We start from the raw sequence: 19012 nt of genomic DNA on the forward strand, positions 1-19012 counted from the left end.
TTGTTTTATGGGGACACTTTTTATGGCAGGCCAGAAAAGCAAAATAGGTTTTTTTCTCAAGCACATAGCACCGTTGATACGAAAATCTGAGCATTGTACCAAGATGAGCCGGTCGCTCAGCAGAGTGAGGCAGAGCAGTGTGTGGGAAGAAGGCTGCGCAGAGGTGCTGCTGTCTGGCAGAACTGGCAGTAGAAATCCCAGGATTCCCAACACATGCTTTATACACCAGCCCTGAATATCTCCGTCTCCTTGTTTCTCTGCACAGCGTGCCTAAAATAGCACCGTGGAGCTGCTCGCGGTTCCAGAGGCTGTTACGGAGGAGCTGTCCTAGCTGTGCAGACCGGTCCTTGCATACCCTCGGAATCCTCTGTGATGTGAAAGCAGGATTTTTATTTTATTTTTAATTATTCTTTCTTACTGAATAATATCCTCAATCCTGCTCTGTCCCACTCACACTGAGAAGGGTGTGGGGATTCACTGCTTGTATCCAGATGTTTTGTCTGGCAGATGTACAGCCAGCCTACCTTACCCGCCTGTCCTGCTGCTTGCAGAGCAGACCATGGCCATGCTGTCCCCCCTTCCCCTGGGCTGCCCTCGCCTTCCTTCCCTTTCCCCGCGCCATGAACTTAGAGATGGTGATCACAGAGATGGTGATCGCTGCCAGGCACAGATCGCACGTGCCTGGCAGTCCGTCACCATTGCCACGTCTCAGCCCAGGAGAGCCCCTGCTGTTCTTCCACCAAGCGTCCCGCGTCCCCTGGGTTGCACGGAGCTTTAACGCCCCACGGAGCGGGATGCCGTCAAAGGCAGGGACACAGAACAGCTGTAAGATCCAGGGCTTGGGGTGGGGGTCGCCTCGGCGCCGTCCGCAGTCCTCATCTGATAGCTGGGTTGAGGATTTCTTCTTTAATTGTGCTCAAACTCTGAAGCTGGCAATCTCTGAAGAGCAATCTCCGGAGCTGCTCTTAGGTTGTTTTTGTCACAGTCCTCCGATTTGAGTATTTTATTTTATTTTATATTATTTTATTCTACTTTTAAAGTCACAAACACTCAGGGGTTCCAGAAAAGGGGGGGAAGTGTTCTCTGGAGGGCAGCAGGCTTTCCAAGGTAGTGTCTGAGCGTCTTTAAAAGCGGGCATCTCGTTAGCTAATACATTACACCAATCAAGGAGAGTTATCTTAAGCCACAATTAATCTGCTCCCTGGCATATGTTGATAGGAAAGCATCATGCTGTTTCTTAATTAAAAGCAAACGGATTAAAAATGATTAATAAGAGTATTAAATATTCTCCTAAACTAAAAGCTTTGGGATTCTTGGGTAAATCTAGCTTTACGCAGGTCTGCAACCGTAAGGCAGCTTCTTGGGGTTTTTTTTTCCCTTCCCTGAAATCTTCCTAAGTGCCCTATTTTGTATGCAGGGAGCATTTCTGTCATGTCTAGGGGCAGAAGCGAGGAGCAAAACCTAACGAGTTTAAAATAATAATAAGAAAAAACAATGAAATAAGCAAAATCTTGAGGTTGAAATGACATCACTGGTTGAAGACAATCATATGCATAATCCTAAAGAAAAACAAAAAATCCCGGTTTCTTATTAAAGTGTGTCGGGCAGGACCGACGCTTAGGACTAGAACAGGGTCTGCACTTCAGGCTTCCTCACAGCAGTGCCGGCTCTCACCCATGGGTGTAGCAACACGGGGAAGGAACGCTGTTTGTGAGAGTCCCAGGGAAAACGGAAACAATTTCTCGGACTTTGGAAGCTGATAATTAAAGATATAAATAAAGGGTGAGCAGCGAGGAGGCTCACCAGGGCGAGTGCTGCCTTTGCGCTCCTCTCTGGTATTGGCAAGGACGGGGGGAAATCAGCTTTGCGACGGCTGCCGAGGCGCAGGCATCGCTCTGTTGGGAGAGCGGGAGAGGTGAGACGATGCCCCAGCGGGGCGGCTGGCTGGAGGAACCCAATGCCCCCAGTGACGTAGAGTCCTGGTAGGGGAGGGATTCTGCTGGCTTCACTGCTGCTGCTCCAAGGGTGTTTGCAAAAACATGCTGCCCTCCCACACCGAGGCTTCACCTCTGGGTGCAAACATCCGTCGTGTGCTCCCAGCCAGCCCCTGGAATCGCCCTGCTCCCAGTCAGGCCCCGGAGACAGCACGAGGACGAAAGGCATTAAAGGTTCCCAGGTGGAGCAGTGGTTGCTCTGCTGCCGGCGGCTGCTGGGGTCTGCGCCCGCGCCGGGAGGGTGTCCGCTCGGCCCCACGTCTAGCTGCACCAAGCTCATTGTCATTCTGACTTTGACTTCGTTAGTGATAACAGAGAAGGATAGTGCACCTTTAAATGACGAGCTTTGTGTTTAATTACCCAAATAAAATGACATAAATATGAATGAGTGCTAATGGCAGTACTTGCTTTTCCGGAAACCATTAACAAAACGATTCTTAAATGATTTGTAAAGAAAATGAGAGGAGAAGAGAGGAGCGAGAAGGCTATTAGGCGTCTAACACACTCCTGAATTATTATGTAGTCAACTACCTAGCAAATATCAGGTGAAATGATCTTGCAAAAGAAAAGAAGGGTTTTGTTGCCAAGGCTTCTCAGGGATGTGGACACACCGACCTCCTCTGCAGCGCACACGCTTGCTGAGGGGGCTGCTTGGTTTCTGGGCTGGATCAGGGATCCCGTGATTGTTGGGGGACACTAACACCAGGTCAGTCTTCAGGTGGTGGGGACTCGTGGGTCCCATGACAGCCTAGCACTGGGAGAAGCCCCAGATCAGCTGCGTCTCTGAGCACCCCTGCCCTCACCTCAGGGCCAGTCGTATTTCACCGTAAGTTGGGCATCTGATCACAGAAGGAAACGGGGATTTTAGCTGGGACAGCTTCTGGGGCTGATGCAGCTAGTTCGGCGGCAGCCACTGGCAGCACCGCTGCCTCCGTGGTTCCCCTTTAGTCACATTTATGGAAGGAGACGCAAAAGAAATATATCATCTTTTGACTTTTGCTAATTGCTAGTTGCGTTTATAAAAGCCGCGCACACTGGGAAAGCCACAGAGCGCTGCCAGCCAAATGTTTTACCCACGGCTGCCGATAATTGCGAGTTAAATTTTGGGAATGGTACATGGGGAACGGGAGCGTGCACAGCACTGGGACCTGCCGGGTGACGCTTGCGGTTTGTTCGCAGGCGTACTTATGGGACAGTAACAAGGACCTGGTGGAGTGGCTGGAAAAACAGCTGACGGAGGAAGAAGGCATTCGCTCAGTTGTGGATGAAAACATCAAATACATCTCGAGGGACTACATCCTCAAACAGATACGGAGGTAAGCCAACTACGCACGCTCTGCCCCTGCAGAACAGGGATTTTTAAAAAGTTCAGGCTCTGATCTTGGCCACGTGTGCTTGCCTAGTTGAGGAAGGTGGGTCCGTCAGTTCCACACGTTTCACATTCATTGGCCTTTTTGTGTGGCAAACAGATAAGGAGTATGTGGAAATGCAGTTTCCTTCGGAAATGCAAATACAGGGGCAAACGTGGAGCTACTGTGAAACAGAGGGATTCGTACAAAGTCTACATCTCCGGTTCCTCCTGCGCGGGCTGGAGTGCTACTGCACGTGCAGGCGCCTTGAGCAAAATCACGAACCAGCAGAGCGGAGATCTAATCCAGCAGTATCCAAACCTCCCCGGCCATGCCCGCCCGTTACTGAAACAGGAGCCGTGAAGAGCCAAGGCACAGAAATTTCACTGCTAATGCGTCTTTTCTCCATTTGAGACAGATAATGGAAAATTGTTTTAGAGGGCCACATACTGCGTGAAGCAGGGAGAGAAAGCAAATCTCTGAGCTGGGCTACTGCTATCAAAGCACACGTGGCCAGAATATCCTGACGGCTTCCTTCCCTTTGTTTTTTCTAGCCCTAGACTTGCCCAGGCAAGCTATCTAGTTTCTTCTGTGCTCAGTGTCATAAAATGCCCAGTTCCCTTCGATGGCTTTTTAGAACTACAGCAAATAAACCCCCAAAATACTAAAACATTGGTAGAATAGGTATTCCTCCTGCTCGTAAGAGTTATCGTGCGCATTTGTACAGCCATTCATCCAGCGGAGCCAGTTAAGCCTCGTGAGCCAAACACTTTGCTAGACTTGAACAGATCTAATTTTGATAATATGTATGTCTTAGACTGGAGGTCTCTTAGAGCAGCTTTGCCTCTGAGACAGCAGAGCTGGGGGAGGGCACCGAACTGCGGAGAGGAGCTCCTCTGGTTTCCACATCCCATGTCTGACTCCGCAGGGCTTCTCCTCCTGTCATTTCCACCGGTTCCTCCCTCCGTGCTACAGCGGACGGGGCTCTGCGACATCTGGGAGGGGGAGACGTGGGTGCTCTCAGCAGCCTCTGAAGGCGTTGCTGGTGGGATCAGGGCACGCTCCAGAGCTCCTGGCCTCCCCATGTCTGCCCTGGGTCCACACGGGCCGGCCTCTTGGGATTTCAGCCTCCGTGCATGTCGGAGCAGGTCTGCCACCAGCAGATTGAGTGGCACGAGGGCCTCCAAGCGAGCACGGCTCTTGTGCTGCTCGCAGGCAGTTCACACAAGTGCCTGCTGCCTCGTCCAGTCTCTCTTACAGACCCCATATTTCAGTCCTCCCCCCCCCGGGCCTGACAGGGAGCTGTCGGACGCGCTCCGGTGCGAGTGTCGGGGCTGCCGTCACTTAACTCTCGCCTCTTTCCAGCCTGGTCCAGGCCAATCCGGAGGTTGCCATGGATTCGATAGTGCACATGACCCAGCATATATCACCCACCCAGCGAGCCGAGATCGTGCGGATCCTCTCCACAATGGACTCGCCTTCTTCAACGTAAGAGCATCGATTTCCCACACTCCCCCCTGCCCGGTACAGTGGAGGGGGGGAAAAAAAAAAAAAAAAAAGCTCAGAATTGCCCTTTGTCTGCTCGACTGCGACCACTGTACCGAGACGGGGAGGCTCAGGGAAATGCTGGAAGAGTGACATTTTTATTTTTTCAAATCAGACTGACCAGAGGAAGTGTGTTCTTTGGCCAGAGACACGAGGAAAATGTATAAACACAAGCGCCTGCGGAATTGAGTTACAGCTGTCTAACTGTACCTTATTTATTTAACAAAGCGTGACTGGACCAATGCATCAGTTTGCTGTTCGGCTGCCACCCGAAAGCGCTACAGCCAGGCAATGAAGGGTGCTCCGGTACCGTGAGGTCTTGGCATAGCAAAGCAGGGGCTCGTTTAAATTAACGCCCCTGTACCCCTGCCTGCTTCTCTTTTCACACCCCGCCTGGTAGCGGCAGCTTTGTGCTGACAAGTGCCAATGTTACACCCTGCGAGAGCGTTGCTGCAGCCGAGGACGGGCTCTGCCTCCCAGGAGCGGGTGGGAGCCCAAGATCCTCCCGCCTGGCGTCCCGCGGGCGAGTGGAGCCCACCAGCGAGCCAGCCCGCTTGTCTCGGTCAGCCGGCGGTGATTTGTATTTCAAACGTCTGTCTTGTTAGTAGTAGAGGAAAAACAGCATTTAAGCTGGTGTGGTCAGTGCTGTCCCCACGCCCCGGGCAGGCTGCGGGGAAGGCTCCTGGGCTTCCCAGGACTGCGAAGGTGGCGGGGGCAGGATTTTGGAGGCCAGATCTCTGCTTGCTTTGCCTTTTTGCCCAATTACTTTAGAACAGGTCAGTAAACTCTGTGAAAGCCCCTTCTAGGAGGATGTAAGAGAGGAGACCAAAACGCAGCTGCTCAGCCATTTCTGCTCTTCCTTCCCCACTTATTTTGAGGGAAAGCAGACATGGGGCAGCCCCACTGTGGCATATACTGCATGTGAGTGCTGATCCCTTTCATGTGAGTAGGTAACTGCAGCAGAAAGCAGATACAGCCTGCCAGGGTGAGGGAGGGACAAGGACAGAGTCAAATACACCAACGGGGTTAGAACTGCGAAAGGAAATCTCGGTCTAATGCATCTGAGCAAAGTTTTTCTCCATCGCCCACCTCTGCCCCGGAGCTGGCTCGAGCAGAGCTGCCTGCACTTGCCTGGCCCTGGTGCGCGGCTGGGGAAGGGGACTGCCGTTATTCACGGGGGAAGACGGCAATATAAGAAAAGTTATTTTTGATAATTCCCTTCCTTAGCACCAGCTGACTTTTTTACTCATTCCAGTGGTCACTCTTTGCAGCTGGTCAGGAATAATTGTCTCCAGTGGATGTTTGGCAGGTACGCGCAGCGCCGGCACTGAGCCCGGCTGCCCAGGTCGGAGGTGTGGCAGCAGCGTAGATCACCGCAGGCTGACCCCAGCCCAGGTCCCTGGCTCATTTCTACCCTTTTTTATTTTCATGGGCCTCCTGACCGTGATAAAAGATCAGAGAAGCTGGAACTCCTGCAGGAAGCACGGTCAACCCCTAATACATAGACACTGTTATGGAACTTGGTCTAAGTAGTACTGGAGAGCTTACGCCAATGATTGTCTTAAAAGTATTTCAGATTTTACAATTCCTCTTTTACTATACCATGAATCAGAAGGGACGTTTTTATGAGAGAATTAATGATGATGCCAGTGCCTCACACCTGTACCGTTTCCCTCTGAACTGCAGCGCAGCCCTTCGGTGCGTGTGGTGCCAGAGCTCCTGCAAAATGGAGGTGCAGCACCGGGGGCCACTGCTCTCCTCCCCGGGGAGCGAGCAGCAGCGGCGCAGCCCTGCCCGTGGCCAGCGGAGCTGCGTCAGCTGAAGGGTTAGCTTTTTCTTAATAGTTAAGAACCCTAATTTGATTTAAAATACTTCTTTTTTTCCACTAGAGCCCCCTGAACAACCCCCAAAGATGCTTTTGCTTATGTGGGCTGCAGCAGGACACTCAGGACAGACAGGGAATGTCTCGGCCAGGCAGGACCCCTCGGGGGGCATCGCGGCGTGGGCGACTCGTTGGGCTCCTCCGCCGCTGTCACCTACGTGGTGGTGTCACAAGTCAGTCCCCTATCCAGGACGTCTGCAGGTGTTAGGGGAAGTGTCCCAGTGCACGCTGCTCCGTTCCTTCTGCTTGGGGTCGGAGCTGTTGCTGCCAAAGTCTCTTGCGTGCCAGGCAAGAGCAGACCCCTCTGTTTCAGCGTTACAGGCGCTGGCTCAGGCTCCACTTAATCTGGGGGTAAAGCAGCTCCAAAAAAACCCAGCCATTAGGTAATGTCGGGGCTGGTCTGAAGTCAAAGTCCAGCACTAGCCCTGTGCAGGTCTGGGCCTGCAGCAGCACCGTGGCAGCGGCACCGCTGACATCCCGGCCGTGGCCGCCGTGCCGGTGCCGCAGGCGTGCAGGTCGGTTACCCAGCGGGGCGGGGGTGGCGGGGAAACCACCCTCGGTACATACGGTTCTCGCTGGTGCTGAAGTATTTCACTTACCTCAATTTCTTTTAATAAAAAGAATGAATTGCATCTCTGTTGCCAGGAGTGGAAATCTGTCACCCCTTGTCCTGAGCACCCCTTGGGGAGCTCTGCTTCTCCTTAAGGAAAGAGCAAGGAGCTTTATGTGGCTCCTCTCGAACGAGGTCTGGTGGCTGCCGATGCCGGGAGGACGGAGCCGAAGTGCCTCGTGGTCTCGGCTGTGCCCCTCACCTGAGCTGCCCGGGCTCATCCCAAAACAGTGCCTCTCGCCAGGCCCCCGTGGCCGCCCTTGTTCCTACCCGTGGTCAGACGCTGCAGGTGTTTGAAATAACCTTCTGAGATGTCACCCCACAGGGCGAAGCCCGTCCCGACGCCTCAGCCAGCCAGAGAAAAGCAGTACGCGTCACGCAAATCAGTGCACGAGTATTTACCTTTCCCGGAGCTTCATCGTGCTCGCTTCTCATCCGCAGCAGCGGGAGGAGCTGGACCGTCGGCGCTGAGCCGTGCTGGAGCCGCGGGTACCGGGGCAGAAGGAGCAGCTCCTCGTCCCGCCGCGGGCTCCAGTCTCTGCTGAAGGCTCTGGGCGTAACTGCCAGCCTGCAGCCGCCATCCCAGCGAGCCATTAGCGAGTCCTGTTCCTCCTCCATGGATTTATTTTCTTAACATTATAGCGACTGAAACAGAAAGGAAAAGCCCAGCCCCAGCGATTGCCTCCGAGGGTGGTGGGAGAACTTCCATGAACCCTCTCTCCGGAGCTGTTACGTAGGCAGGGACGGGGCCAGCAGGATCCCGCGGGAAGCGAGCTGCCAGGAGCCGGGGTTGAAGGTGTCCCTGTCAGCCGGGAGCTCGGCGAACACCCCCCGTTCAGAGCTCCCCACGTTAAAGGTGAGTATCAGTGTGACATGGTAAACTGGGCCACGCCAGCAAACGCCACTCCAGCAGTTGTTTTTCACGCCTTTCTCAAACCAGAATGCTGACAGTTAAAAACATAAATCACCTTAAGAAACATAATATAATTGGGGGGGTGGGGTGGGTGAGGGGACGGACCCTACTGAACTGCAGAAACGCATTTAAAACTCTTTAGCCTAAAATATCTACATATTAAAATGCCAAGAAAAGAAGTACCAAAGCTGTAAGCTCTCAAAAGCCCAAGATCAAAGTGCCATCATCTTTTAATGTAAACCTTTTGTTGCATCAACAGTCTTAAGAGGGATGAGAGACATCAAAATAAAAACTGAGACAAACTGTGGCTTTGTAGCTGTTTTTTGTTTTAGTCTCTTCTCTCAATTTGGGCCATGAAATAGGTCAGCTCCATTACTGATCAGCCTTCCCACAAATATTTAAAACAAATTGAATTGCACACCCAATACCCATCACAATTACGCCAGGCACAATAACTAAATTAGCAATTCAACAAAATAATTGGAAATGCGATTCTCTCTATTCCACAGCCTCCCTCGGGGGTTTGGCCGATCTATGGGGGGAAAACTCTGCTTTACTAATTCTGCAGCTAATTAGAGACACACTTGTAAATGAAGTTGTTTGTCTGAAAGTTGAAATTCTTTGCTATTGTGGGGTTGGGGGGAGAGGATTAACACAGCCCCTCTGTCCCCCCATCGCACACGTAATTCCCCAGTACACCGTCTAGTTGCTGGGCAATGTTTTGCAAAGGTGTGATGCCCATTTGTGTAGGTACTAATTAGCAGCTGTATCATGAATTAATAAAGAATGAATATTCGGGGGGGGGGGGGAATAGCTCACTTGCTGTTAATTGGCAGCATTAGGAAAACTTAGTAGAAATCATCCTGGTTATCTGTGCCCTCATTAAACAGCACTCAAAGCTTCTGACCGCGCCACAGCCCCGCGATACCGGGCGCCGTCGCTCTGAGCCCGCCAGAGCTGCTGGTGCTGCCGCCGGGCCGCCCGCTCCCGGGGCACGGGGCAGGAACTGGGTGAGCGGAGCCTGCCCAGTCCCCCAGACTGGGGGTGCCGGTGCGGCACGCGCCGTCCGGCCTCCTCCCGCGCACGTGGAGCCCTCCACATCCTTCGGGCGCGCTGGGGCCGCGAGGTCCGGGCCGTCCCCGGCGCCCTGCGAGGTGCCCAGCACCGGAGCTGCGGAGCTGCTGGCCGCGGGCGCGTCACCGCTGGAGCCTCTCCAGGCGCTGGCTCTGAGGAGTTGTTACTCGGGGATTACCCGGGCTGCGCTTTCTCCTGCAGCATATTCAAATCCAGGCGCGGTCCCGTTTTCACGCCAGGAATAAAGCGCTGCCCTTACCAGCAAGGTCAGCAGATGAAACGGGCCTCATCAGCCGCCGCCGCGGCCCAGGTTCTCCCCGTGTATCGCGCTGCCCAGGTGGGGGGGTGGCAGGGAGAAAAGCCTGCTTAAACACTGATAAGTAAATTCAAAAGCATGCTTAGTAGGGCTTTGACTCTTATCTCTTCAAACAATACGAACGAGAAGTTATCACATTTAAAGTGTTTCGTATTACCCTTTTAACATTACATCCAGCGCTCGCTCTCTCTCAAAAAAAAAAAAAAAAAAAAGGGGAAAAAATGAAGTGCCCTGGTGCTACAACTTTAAAGGACACAGAAGTCAAACTGGAAAGGGGTGGCACGGCTGCAGCACGTACCGGCAGCGCCCCGAGCCTCAGCCACAGAGAGTGGCCAGACAACGTGCCGGCACAGCCAACCCCGAAGTGGGGTAGGGACACGGTGCGCGCTGTTAAACAGCCTTAATGCTTGCTCTGACAGTGCAAGCAGCATGAAACCATTCCACCGACACAAACTTCGGAAGCAGCTAATTTACTCCCCTTGATGCCTTTCAGAATTGTGGTTATTAAACCATGCGATTTTAATGATGTTCACAGACCACACAGCTTTGCTGCTGCTCAGGAAATAAGAACAGGTCCAGGTCAAGGGGTGGGGACACGCCTCGCCTCTCGGCGTGCCGATTGTGCCAACACGGTACCTTGGACGGTGCCGCCATGTCGCGCTGGTTTCTGCCTGTTCCCGGGGAGCCGGAATTGACTGCAGGTGGACGGAGGGGACAGGACGTGACACTGCCAGGATTTGCCGTGGAAGACGGTTACACCCGGAGGACCGTACGGGCTGGGGAGACCCGTGGGGGTAGCCCTGTGCACTGGAGCAGCCCACCGCCAGCGTCGCGCTGACCTAACCGAGCCGGCTCGCCGACTGCTCGCCGCACCCTGGCGAGCGCCTCAAACACCACCTTAAAAACATCAGCCCTTCCCTGTAGCCGTGGCCCCTTTGGGCCCTTCTCCCCCCAGCTCCCCACACGGGGCTTGGCCTGGGACTCACAGCTTGCGTGGGCTGCGCGGCGGGGTGAGCGTCGCTGCTGGGCGCTTTGCTGTGCAGAAGGTCGTTAGTGGGATCCTGAAATAGAAAGGGCAGCGGAGAGGAGGCAACGGTGACATTTAGTGCGTTTCCGCCTGGCAAATTTTGACCAGGGAGCTGCGAGCTGGAGGGCGACGGGAGAAATCGATGCACTTCCCCGAGAGCTGCAGCTACTGCTTCGCTGCAAGCGAGCATAAAGATTTATTCATCCATGATACGTATGTTTTCCACACAAAGTCAATACTCACCTTGGCACTTATTTTCTAAAGCCAAGAAAAATGCTAGGTTCTTGCACAGGGCAGGGAGCCTGCCCCCCGCTGCCGCCTCTCCCCGCATTGATCGAGAGGGCCAAGGACCAGCACCGGTGGGGAAGAGGGAAGGGGAAAAGCTCCGAGGGCTTCGTGGAGCCGGCGGCTCCTCCTGGCACAGCCAGCGCTGAGGCACCGGGCCCGCGGCTGCCTAAAGAACGGCCAAAAATGCAGGTAGGACTCTTGGGCGCACCGGTCAGCTGGGTTTAACAACTTTATCACACTTTTTCTTCCCTGTTTTTAAAGAAAAAAAGCCACAAAAGAAGCCCGGCCGGTGCACTGCCTCCTCGCCCAAAGGCAGTACTTCTGTAACTGGTACCGGCCCCTCACATCACACTGCGCGGGGTCGTCCCCAGGCTACTTTGTGCAGGGCTGGTGGAACCCAGCCAGAGCTGCAGCCGTACCCGGCGCGCTTTTTTTCCCTGCTTTTAAACCCGGGATTTCACACACCAAGCCCTGCTCGAGCCAAGTCTCCGCAGCCGAGCTGGTCCTGCCTTGCTGTGGGGGCCCCTTTGCTGCGTACAACGCTGAAGGTATTGGGAAGCTATTTACTGGCAGCAGGTGACTAGCGGGGAGACTGAAACCTGTAATGATGAGGTGCAAAAATGATTAATTAATATCAGCTCTGCAGACAGCTCCAGGGACACAGCGAAGTGCAACAATGCAGCTACAGGGAAAGTCTTCTAAGGGGGAGAAAAAGGTAAAGCTGTGCGGCAACACGTCCCGTTTCAAGCAGAGGCAGGAGCGGGGCGCAGCACGGCAGGAGCAGAGGGAAAGGGGTAAGCACGGCGAGGAGACCCAAGGCGTCTGCTCCTGCACGCTGGGCCTCGTCTGCTGGGAAGCACGGGTGGTGGAGTGGGCCTCCCTCCCTCCGCTTTAACCTGTTACACACTTAAAAACAGAATGTATTTGAATTTAAGCTTAGTAAGAGAAAAGAATTTAAAAAGTAAAATTTAGTTGCCCACTTTTCAGTGGGCGAACAAAAATGTAAATACTATTGCAAGCCTGTACATTTTTGTGATGAGTGCTGGGTGTCATTAAACCAACACCCCCCGGTCAGTCGCTGCCGAGCGGCCGTAGCAGCCGCCGGGTGCCTGTAGGCAGCCGGGGAAGCAGCTCAGCTCAGTGCTGACGAGCCCACAGCACCCTACGGATGCTCAGAGGCCCCTGCAGAAGCTTCCCCACGTCACGAGTGGGACGTTGTGGGGAGAGGGGCTCACCTCGCCAGCGCCCTGAGCCTGGGAACTGGCTGTACCCAGTCTGAGGGGCTCTGCAGCCCCGCTACCCCAGGGACGGCCGGGGATGAGCTCCAGCTGCACGGGAAGCGTCCAGCCCCTGTCCCACTGCACTCCTGCCTTGTCTTTAACGCTCCCTGCGTGTTTCGGCTGTTTGCTGCTGGCCCAGCTCCGGCTCTGTGCAAAGCGACGCCGAAGATGCCAGTTAAAGAACACCGTGCTGGTGGGGCCAGGAGAGGCCGGGGCTGCTGGCACCTTTTCTGCACGGATCACACTCGGACAATCTGTTGACAAAGCATTTTAGTTAGAGCGCGCAAAACGCAAAACAAAGACATTGCAGTTCACGTGGTCACAAGCGATGGCCGCCTTACACACATATATAGGCACGTATTATTTACGCAAGATAACCTCCATTTCAGATTGATCACAGCAGGCTAACAAATTCCCCTTACGGGGATTTAATTTCCGGCTTCTGACCTTTGGATATAAAAACCCCACAAAACCCCGCGAGTGAGTCGTCTCCTCTGGCCAGTTTTACATTCGTGCTGGCATCTTTCAACGGTGTGTCGTGGTGATGGTGGAGACAGGATGGCTCAGAGTCCTGATCAGCAGAAATAATTACGTGTACAGGATCAATGCTGGACTGAAAAATTCCCCTATATGTTCTAATTGCAGAAACATCCCCAGACGTAGCCCGCGTTGTGCTCATCGCCAGTCAGCAAATGTCCCTGTGCGCAGTGAGCGCTCGTTCAGAACTGGGAGGGTGAACTGGGAGCACTGGCTGTCGGCAAGGGAGAGCACCTTTTCTCTGTTTTAAGGCCATGTTAATTATGTAAATGACATTTAAATCCTCTTGACTCAGTGAAAAATAAAGTCACACATTCCAGATATGCAGCCAACGACCAGAACAGCGCGCTTAAACACCCCCCCCCCCCCAATCCCCCAAATAAAAAGCTCTACGGATTTCATACAAACGTGGGTGACCTGATTGCGGGGGGGGCTGGTGGTCCCTGCTGGTCTGAATCGCGTCCCTCTCCCGGCGGAACACTGAGCAGATTGCAAAATCAAGGTCAGGAATTTAAAGAGAATAGTTAAAAATGGATTGTCTTTGGGAGGAAGCAGAGTTCATTTCAAAGCTAGAGGGGAGGGCGTTTGGCCAAGCTAAACGTCTACCCCCCACGCTTCTTTCTGCGCCCGCGTGATTTAGCAGTAACCGTATTTGATGTTCCTTCAGTGAGGTTTTTAGCAACAAAAAACCTCCAACAGTGAGGGTTTTGCTGTTTTAGCAGCTGGAGAGACCTTGCTCTGGGTGCTTCGGCTCCCGGAGACGTCAGAGTCGGGGCAGCGTCCAGCGCAGGGAGAGGTGCCCCGTGCGCGCTGGCCAGGCCGGGGACGTGCGGCGCGGAGCCGGCCGCTGCGGTCAATCCTGGCGCGAAGGCCCGACGCTAATTCTGCTGGGGTTCTTCGGGACTCGTGATTTTTCCAAACAGCGAACGATAAAGCTCCGTCCTGGGGAAAAGAGGAAGGAGGAGGGGGAAAAGTTACTTCTCAAGGTCGAAATGGAAGCAAGAGGCTGCCAGCAAAACCGTCCACTCCTTAAAATGAAAAGGCCTTGTATAATTAAAAATGCATTCAACAATCTCTATTAATAAATACAAGCAAAGGGGAGAACTTGCATAAGACCAATCACACGCAGGACAGAAATACGGAAACATTTCAGTGTGGCTGGATACCATATCTCTAGAGAATGAGGTTTTCTATAAGTTTGCCCTTTACAGACAGGCTCTTCAAGGAAGAAAACAAGATTGAATATTTTAATAGGATGTATGAGACCGCAGAGCCATAAGGAGGATTCAATCAGACAGTCTAGGTGGGACTATAATTTAGTTTTCATATATTTTCTTGGACTTGACGGCACTTGAAAAACAATGAAAATGACCCAGCAACAAGATTCCAATTAATATCACATATGCAGCAATTCTGATAACAGGAGCAAGTTCCCCTTTAAAAAAAAAAAATATAAGTGGGCTGGTGTTATTTATCTTTAATTTTAAAACCGAAGTAACCTGAGAAGAGAGATGGGGGCGAGGAGAGAGCATTTTTATACATCATGCGTTTCTGGAAATCAAGGAAAAAGCATGGGGAAAGCCTTATTTTCTACATACGCACTTTCTAAGGCAGCAGCCTGTTGTAAGACGACGGCACGGACAGAGCGGAGGGCTGGGTACACGAGGACGGGCTTTTTCCTTCAGAGCACGCTACCCAACCCCAGCGTTATCAGAGCAAGAACCACACGATCCCATTGCCGTGGGCCGGCGTCTCGATGGTTCGTCAGCGCCGGCGCCAGGGAAAGCAGCTGCCGCAGAAGCTGGGCCAGGAAAACTGTCAGGACAGGCAGAGAAAAGAGACTTTGCCGCCGTTCGAGTAAAATATGGCTTCAAAGGATGAAATTCAGACCTGCCAGCGATACGGTGATTTTGGCTGCCTCCTCAGTTAAGACTACAACGGGGCCCACTCTCGCTGGGGGCTGCTGCGACGCCTGGCTCCTTCACCGATCAATAAAAGATGGCAACTGGTTTGAAAACTATCTGCTTCCTGCAGACACTTCCACTGGAGAAAGTTACCTGTCAGCCCAGCCTGACGAAAGAAGGAACGTCTAAGTTTTGAACAGTGATGGCAGAAAAACGCCAGCCGTTAATCTGAGGAAGACGAGGAAGGAAGCGTCCGTTCCAGCAATGCGGGAGGCTGGACAGACGTGCACGGACCGCTGAGACAAGAAACCATTCTAATTCACAGGGCCACATCTCTTAAATTAATTTTAATTTAGAAGCTAATTAACCAATCAGCTGCTCTACCCTCAGAAAATGAGTCTGTGGCGAGGGACGCGTCTCCTTACCTAACAAAATGGTGGACGCCGTGTTTTGTGTGCAAAGCTCAGCCGAGACTACGAAACCACAGCCGGAGTTTCTGCGTTAAATCAGGAGCGTGCGCGCAGGGTTTGGCAAGTTTAACGCAAATGCAAAATCAAAACGCTTCCAGAAAACAGAACTGATACTTGAAAGCTGAAAACTTTGACACTTGAAAGAAAAAAAGGAGGAGGGAGAGGAACGCCTTTCCCAAGCCTACAACGTTTTCCATCTTTCCTGACTATTAACAGATAAACGTAACTCGCTTTCGCTGTTTCAACTGAGAAATCGGATGCCAAGCAGCACCGCCGCCAACAAGGACGTTGCGACTTTAAGGCTTTGTCAAGTGATCGGCAGGAAAATGCAGAGCGATGCTATTTAGTCCTCGGACAATCGCGGCCCTCCAGCCTTGCTTTGCCGGCTCGGCTCAGACCCCATCATGGCTCAGACCCCATCATTACACTGAGCAAACGTTTCCACTCGTATCTCGGTGAAATTCCGGGGCAGCGCGCAGCGGGTCCTGTCCGCAGCGGGGTTCACGCGCCAGGAGCAGAGAGGGAAATGCTGAAACTGGTGTTTTGATAGAAGATCATTTCACACTCAGGCGGGCAAAGCTGACAAACGCTCGCGGGTTGCTCCCGGCAGAAGAGGCCGAGCGGCTTGGGTACTTCCAACGAAACATCACCGATTTCATTCTTTCTCCCCTCTCCCTGGTATATGCCTCGTGTTAAACACGGCGGCTTAACTGCACGGAGGAAAACAATCTGAGGAAGATAAATGACAATACCAAAGGCACCCGCTTTGCTGTTTGCAGCCCGCAGGTGCAGTAGTGGGAGCCACACAAGACCTCAGGAAGCCGACGGTGACCGACTCCAGCCCGTTCGCTCTCGTGCCGGGGGAAAGCATCTCTGCAAAGAAGAACCCTCCCGGCAGCCAGCAGGGACTTGCAGCTCCTCTTCTCGGGGTTGTTTCCATTTTCTCTTCCACCGTAGGGATGCTGCTGCTGCCCCGGGTCAGGGCTCGAAGCCTCTCGTCTGCGCAGCTCCTGCCGTTTGTTTGTTTTAATGCACGTGCTGGGCACAGGCCCTAACCAGCCAACTTCGATTCGCAGCTATTGAATACCACACAGCTCGCACACGGACTCGCTCCCATCCCTCCGTGCTTTGCTAAGGAACGACACGGTCTCCACACGTTTCCTGCGCTCTGTACGCTCTCCCACGGATTTTGTACCGCCGACCTAAACGCCGTTTCAGATCTCAGTCCTGATCCATCGCGTGGCTCTGCAGACACGGCCGTTGCCTGGGAGGATCCACCGCTCCCGCTGCAGATGGCTCCGCTGCTCTCCACCCACCTAAACTGCCCGGCGTGGGGATATTCTTTGTCCTGGCTATAAACCCACACCCTCCGCCGGTCACTTGGGCAACACAAAACGCTGACGAAATCCTCTTCTGGAGCCCGTGTAAGCGCTGCCAGGGACACGAATCCACTCCCCGGCAGACCCTGTTCAGCCCGACCACTCGCAGCAAACTGCATGCGGGTCTTTTCACAGAATCACAGAATCATATAGGTTGGAAAAGACCTTTAAGATCATCGAGTCCAACCATAAACCTAACACTGCCAAAAACCACCACTACACCATGTCCCTAAGCACCTCATCCAAACGTCCTTTAAATACCTCCAGGGATGGCGACTCAACCCCTTCCCTGGGCAGCCTGTTCCAATGCTTGATAACCCTCTCGGTGAAGAAAAATTTCCTAATATCCAGCCTAAACCTCCCCTGGCGCAACTTGAGGCCATTTCCTCTCGTCCTATCACTTGTTACCTGGGAGAAGAGACTGACCCCCACCTCTCTACCCCCTCCTTTCAGGTAGTTGTAGAGAGCGATGAGGTCTCCCCTCAGCCTCCTCTTCTCCAGGCTGAACAACCCCAGGTCCCTCAGCCGCTCCCCATCAGCCTTGTGCTCCAGACCCTTCCCCAGCCCCGTTGCCCTTCTCTGGACACGCTCCAGCCCCTCAATGTCTCTCTGGGAGTGAGGGGCCCAGCACTGAACACAGCGTTCGAGGTGCAGCCTCACCAGTGCCGAGTGCAGGGGCACGATCACTGCCCTCGTCCTGCTGGCCACGCTATTTTTGATACAAAAATATCAAATTTTGATACAAAAATAGCGTGCTGGCCACACTATTTTTTCCCGCTCCTCTTCCGCACCCTGGTGCCAGCGAGCAACAGAAACTGCTTTTAGTTTGTCCACAAGCCTCCCTCACAGGTAACGGGCTTCAAACCTGCAAACAGGCTCTGCTGGCTGCCGGCCAAACGTACCTCAAAGGCATTTTGCAAAATTCAAAGGGGTCTCGCTCCCCAACATCACCTCTGCCGCACAGAGGAGCTCCCGGCTGCAGTTTCTCTACATATGCCCCTCTCTTCTTATACATTCATTCATTTTTTTACAGTCCCCAATAATGTAAGGCAGTTCAAATGTAACGAGCACATTCTGGGGAACCCCACAGAAACTAGCCAAGGACAAGCCAGAAGTAATGTTTCTTTGCAGCCTGCCTTGGTGGAGAACCAGTCTCCTCAGGTTTTTGTCTTCATTTTTGTTTTTTTGATAGTCTTCTGATGGGTACAAGAGTTCAGGGATCAATGCTGAATTTGCTCCAATCCTACAGATTTTAAATAAACAGTCATTTTTCAAGCAAGCAGGGCCCAGGGAGATTTCAAGCAAGAATTTGTCTTCCCCGGTAAAGAAATGTTGTCGGCACTGACAGACTCCGACGTTCGCGCCCCGGGTTTCACGGGTGCAAAGAGGGGTTGCGCCCGCAGCCGCCGGCGGCCGGCCCCGCAGCCCCGCGCCCAGCACGCCCGCAGCCCCGTCCTGCCGGGCACGACGCTGGCAGCCCCCGCTGAAGCCAGAATTCAAGTGGAGCAGTTTGGATAATAACACAGCACGGGCAGACGCCCTGGCAGAGAGTGACAGGAGAGGAGGGAAATCAGGTAACCCCACCACCCCCGAAACAGAACAAATATTTTACCCTGCTAAAAAAAAAATATAATAACCCAACCTTCCCCCCCCCCCCTCTCATCTAGGCTACCTTTCTTCTACGGCATCTCCCCTCAGCAGGATTTAACCATGCAGAGAGTAAAACTCATCAATCCTCCAGGTTTAACCTTGTCTCTGTTTCAATTCACCAGGGTAAGTGTGGATTTTAATACTTTCAGCCCCCTTAAGGCTACGCATAATGAACTTGGATTTTGGTTAAAAAATATAAAATTTCTCTCCTCCACCCACATATATTAAACATCAGCCTTGAGCCACTGAGTTGAAACAACCCACCCCACTGCCAGGCCGCTACCTCCAGACGAAGGAAAGGTGACTTTAGCACAAAGAGGTACCGGTCGTCGCCATGTGCTGAGGAATAACCTACGCGAGTAATTAACAGTACTCACACCTCAGGTAGAGAGCGTGGAAGAAGCAGGTCGATACAGGGGTCTTCCTTGAATTAAAATTTAACTTACCCTTTATTGCAACCTACAAAAGCAAGTAATGAGCACTAACATTTTTATTTCTTTTAAACTGTCATTTAGGCTGTAGAGGGGATAATTACCTATTTCCACTGTAGTAAGGTTTTATCACCCTTAGTGAGGCATTTTCTAATTTAATATTTTTACTATATTATCATAAAACCTGTTTCTGGAAAAAATGATCACGAACCACACAGCCATTTGCCATAAAACATGTGTGTGTAAGTACCTTGGCTTAATTATTTATGCATTTCTTCTGAGCTGACTCCAAAGGACGGCAGAGGTGCTCGATGCACCGGGAGCGCTGCGCCCAGGCACTCTCCCCTTCCCAGCCCCGGGGCC

General features: G+C 52.8%; 2 protein-coding genes across 7 annotated transcripts in view; one reads left to right on the forward strand and one right to left on the reverse strand.

The window, feature by feature from the left end:
* ACACA (acetyl-CoA carboxylase alpha) overlaps positions 1 to 8639 on the forward strand; it is a 154630-nt gene extending 145991 nt beyond the window's left edge. For all 6 annotated transcript variants that reach the window (XM_075518341.1, XM_075518340.1, XM_075518343.1 and 3 more), the window contains 2 exons: positions 3174 to 3310; positions 4709 to 8639. In XM_075518341.1, the coding sequence (XP_075374456.1) occupies positions 3174 to 3310; positions 4709 to 4835 (264 nt within the window). In that variant the 3' untranslated portion in view covers positions 4836 to 8639. The remainder of the gene's footprint in view (positions 1 to 3173; positions 3311 to 4708) is intronic.
* Positions 8640 to 12530: 3891 nt separating this feature from the next.
* Positions 12531 to 19012, reverse strand: part of AATF (apoptosis antagonizing transcription factor) — a 57754-nt gene continuing 51272 nt past the window's right edge. Inside the window, exon 12 of the mRNA XM_075517999.1 lies at positions 12531 to 13757. Within this exon, the coding sequence (XP_075374114.1) occupies positions 13694 to 13757 (64 nt within the window). The 3' untranslated portion in view covers positions 12531 to 13693. The remainder of the gene's footprint in view (positions 13758 to 19012) is intronic.

This window comes from Mycteria americana, chromosome 15 (assembly GCF_035582795.1).
Source record: "Mycteria americana isolate JAX WOST 10 ecotype Jacksonville Zoo and Gardens chromosome 15, USCA_MyAme_1.0, whole genome shotgun sequence".
Lineage (NCBI taxonomy): Eukaryota > Metazoa > Chordata > Aves > Ciconiiformes > Ciconiidae > Mycteria > Mycteria americana.